General features: G+C 56.8%; 1 protein-coding gene across 3 annotated transcripts; it reads right to left on the minus strand.

Moving 5' to 3' along the window:
- Positions 1-686: 686 nt before the first annotated feature.
- On the minus strand, positions 687-3,063 carry RPL29 (ribosomal protein L29). Of its 3 annotated transcripts, none has more exons than XM_032411395.1 (4): positions 3,002-3,063; positions 2,545-2,589; positions 2,186-2,250; positions 687-1,184 (listed from the first exon to the last, which is right to left on the minus strand). In XM_032411395.1, exons 2-4 carry the CDS (start codon positions 2,579-2,581, stop codon positions 801-803), a joined length of 486 nt encoding a protein of 161 aa, XP_032267286.1. In that variant the 5' UTR covers positions 2,582-2,589; positions 3,002-3,063; the 3' UTR covers positions 687-800. The 3 variants fall into 3 exon arrangements, with proteins under 3 accessions (XP_032267286.1, XP_032267287.1, XP_032267288.1); XM_032411396.1 differs by lacking the exon at positions 3,002-3,063 and adding an exon at positions 2,935-2,990; XM_032411397.1 differs by lacking the exon at positions 3,002-3,063 and adding an exon at positions 2,744-2,901.
- Positions 3,064-3,879: the final 816 nt, after the last annotated feature.

Below are 3,879 nucleotides of genomic sequence, written 5' to 3' on the forward strand. Positions count from 1 at the left end.
GGGAGACCAACTCAGGGCTTGATCCCACAACCCTGAGATCATGACCAGAGCCTGAAATCAAGAGTCAGAACCAAGAGTCCGGATGCTTAACCAACTGAGCCACCCAGGTGCTCTAGGAAGTGCAACCCTTTTGGAACCTCCCATGTGCCAAGGTTGGTCCACAAATTACACGACAACCATACTCAAAAGACTAGTTCGAGGACTGCATGCCCAGGAACGGTGACATGCTTGGCAGCTCCTACAGAAAGCCTCCACAATGCCTAGGACCACTATACCACTCGCCTCACTGGCTGCTGTAACTTTGCAGAGGAAGCAGCTGATCCGGGAGGCACAGTCAGGTCCGGCCCAGCTGTATTAACAAGGCAGTGCCCCCACTGCCCTGCGTCCCGGGGCCCGAGCACAACCCAGAGTGGTGGACGCTGGCTGTGTACGCTGGACCGCCTCGGGCCGGAGCGCAGAACTCAGCAGCGTCCTTCTCTTTATCCCCGGGGTAAACTTCAAGACTTATCAGGATATTTGGGAATTCTCCTTCCTCACCAGACCGACCAATCCAGCAGGCTACGTGCCCCAGCCTCCCTGAGGCCCTCCACCATGTCTTTCACTAGGTCCCTTTCTCGTACTCCAGGGCCCCATTTCCCCCGACTCCCACCCATACCCCAGTCTCTGGACCACAGACACAGGCCAAGTGACAGAGCCTGCCGCAGGTTTATTTGTACAAAGAGCAAAGGAGGACACCAGCCCCATGCAGATAGAAGCCCAGGGGTCACACCAGTCCTGTCCACACTGGCAGACACAAGCCTCTACACTGGAGCCTTTGTGGGGGCCTGGGCACCTTTGGGAGCCTGAGCTGCAGCAGGAGCAGGAGCTGGAGCCGGAGCCGGAGCCGCAGCCTGGGCCTTGGTTTGAGCCTTGGCCTTGGACTTTGGCCGGCAGAGCCTCAGACCCTTGGCAATGCGGGCACGAGCACGTTTCCCGAGCTTGGGGTGAGCGATGTAGGCAAGTCGATTGAGCTTGCGGCTGCCGCCCTTTGGGATCTTGGGCTTGACCTCCTTGGGCTTGACAAGGGCCTTGATAGCCTCGGCACGTGCACTAATGGCCTTGGCGTTGTTGGCCTGCATCTTCTTCAGGCCCTTCTTGTTGTGCTTCTTGGCAAAGCGCATGTTCCTCAAGAACTTGGGGTCTACCTGGAAGGCAAGGAAAGGTACAGGCTGTAAGTGCAGCATGTGGGGCCTCAAGCCACCGCTGGTGGCCTCTCCATAGCTGTACCAGGAGACTACTGGGCTCCAGCCAAGGCCTACTGGGGGCGTAGACAACATCAAGTCAAACTTAAATGCTGAAATACACACCCCTTACAAACTACCTGCAGAGAAACATGTACAACCCCCAAAGCCACCACTCCACCCTGCTAATGCTACATACAGACCATATTTTCAGGGCTACATGCCCAGAGCCCAACTGAGCTCAAAGGCCAAGCGCAGAAGGAAAGAACAAATGAAGGCTGCCCCATCAGCCAGGCTTGCAGGGCTGAGGTTTTCCTGAAATCCCTCAGGGCCAGCCCCACCTCTTTAAAGGAAGGTGTCAGTTAAGCACCAAGCCTGGTCCAACAGATACACAGCAAATGAGGTTGAAAAAGAGACCAAGATGGGGAAACCGAGGTTCAGAGATTTAATGGTTCATTCCACAGACCAGAGACCAAGGGCACAGGGGACAGACAGGACCCCGTTCTCTTGCTTAGACCCTCCGGCCTCAGCCTTCTCAGCTGAGAACTCCTTGGCACAGCAAGGAAAGCTGCCCCCAAGCCCTGCATGAGGTCAGTTCAAGGCCACAGGCTGGTGGAATGCAAGGCTCTCACAGCGTACCTGGTACACAAAGGTAAGGCCCTTTCTCTCCTTGAAGTGTTCTGGATAAGCAAGGGGGACAAACTACCCTCCGGAGGCAGGTTACACCTGACTAGGGAGTTACAATCTGGGCCGGGAAAAGCCAAGCAAAGGTTTATTATGGCTTTGGCAGAACTTGAAGTCCAGGCAAAAGCTGGCTGGAGAGAAAAACTGTGGGCTTTGGTAGTCCAGGCAAGACGAGGGACAGTCATTAACAGTCGCTGCTCAGGCAGATGCTGAAGCCGGAAAGAGATAAGGAGGCGCTCTAGCTGTGCGACGGGGGCCAAACGGACACCTTTCTCACTCACCCCCTTAAGAGATTCGTATCTTTGTGACCGGGGTTTCTTGATGCCATTTCTGTGCCATTTTCGTGCTGCGGGGAAGCAAAGGTATTAGACCAAACAAGACTTGCTCTAATAAGACCACACAACATCACAGCGGGCCAGCCTGGGAAAACCATTACTTCCCAGAGCAGGTCTTCTCGAGAGCGGGAATAGCCCCTATCCCTGAATGCAAAGCACTGTGGGCATCTCAGGAGGACCCCTGGCTTCTTAAACTACAACCCAGAGGTCATCCTGGCCGAAAACAAAGCCAGCCCCAGGCCCAGAGCGTCCCCAGTCCTTGCCAGGGTCCGAAGTGAGACGGAGGCGGGGCCGGAGGAACTTACACTGGTTGTGCGTGGTGTGGTTCTTGGACTTGGCCATGTCTGCACCTGGGGAAGGAGAGCGGCGATGAGGGCTGGGGGCTCGCCAGGCTGGCTGGGCCTCCCACTGCCGCCCCGATCAGGAAGGACGTGAGGCCAGAAGCCAGAATGAAGCTGCAGCACAGGGGCCCCGCATCTGCGGCCTCCCCCGGCCTCCACTTACTCAGCACGACCCGACGCCGGTCCCGGCCTCCCGAACTCGGGTAAGAGGGCCCTGAAACCAACCCTCCCTCACCAGACTGCGCTCTCCCCCAAATCCGCGTTCTCCCTCTCCCATCCACTCCTTGAGAACCCACAAGCACCACCCGCGCCCTCCGCTCCCCAGAGCCATGCAGCCGGCCTCCCTGTCCTTCCCGGTTTTGCGTCCGGCCGCCGGCTAGGAGCCGCGGATGGTTCCCGATACCGCGCGGCCGATTCTCACCGAAGACCGCGGCTCCCGAAGCACCTCGGACCGGAAGAGAAAGAGAAGGAGGAAAGCCGCGGTGCAGCACGGGAAAGAGGGTCGTCGAGGCCGGAAGGTACTTCTGGAAAAGCTTCCCCCGGCGCCGGGAAGAAAGGTTCCGAAGCCCCGGAGGGTATAAGCCAGACGCGAAGGCGGTACTATGAGCCTGGCCCTGCTTTCTTCAGGTTTTACGTAGCTTATTCCTCCCGGACCAAGCTCTTGGGACCCAGTTCTCGTGAAAGGTCCCGAAGACGAAGGGAGTCTTTGAGGGATGCATGCTAGGCAAGGAGTGACAGACTCGTGTTTTTGAAAAGTACCCTTGGGGGCACCTGGGGGGCTCAGTCGTTAAGCGTCTGCCTTGGGCTCAGGGCATGATCCTGGATCCTGGGATCGAGCCCCGCATCGCGCTCCCTGCTCAGCAGGGAGCCTGCTTCTCCGTCTACCCCTCCCCCCTGCTCGTGATCTCTCTCTCAAATAAATAAAATCTTAAAAACAAAACAAAACAAGCATTCATGCTTGGCAGGAAAGAAAAAAGCCCATGGGTTTGGAGAGAAGTGAATGATAGGGAGGGAGTTGCCAGGGCTAGGGGAGGCAGAGTTCATTTCCAAAGGAACGGAAGGCCTTTGAAGACTTTCAATGACAAGATCTGCCTTGTGTCTTTAACAATGCCCTCAGCCCCCACTGCTGTGTGGAGACTGAACTGTGGGGGGTGGGGGGGGGGGGGGGGGGGTGGGGGGGGCAAGGTCTAACTCATTTTGGATGTCCAATAGGCGTATCACATTTAATGCATCTAAACAGAAACATCTGGATCACTGGCCTCCTCAAAACAAAGCAATAAAAGCCCTGTCCCTCCCAAC

This window comes from Phoca vitulina, unplaced genomic scaffold (genome assembly GCF_004348235.1).
Source record: "Phoca vitulina isolate PV1807 unplaced genomic scaffold, GSC_HSeal_1.0 scaffold13, whole genome shotgun sequence".
NCBI classification, from domain to species: domain Eukaryota; kingdom Metazoa; phylum Chordata; class Mammalia; order Carnivora; family Phocidae; genus Phoca; species Phoca vitulina.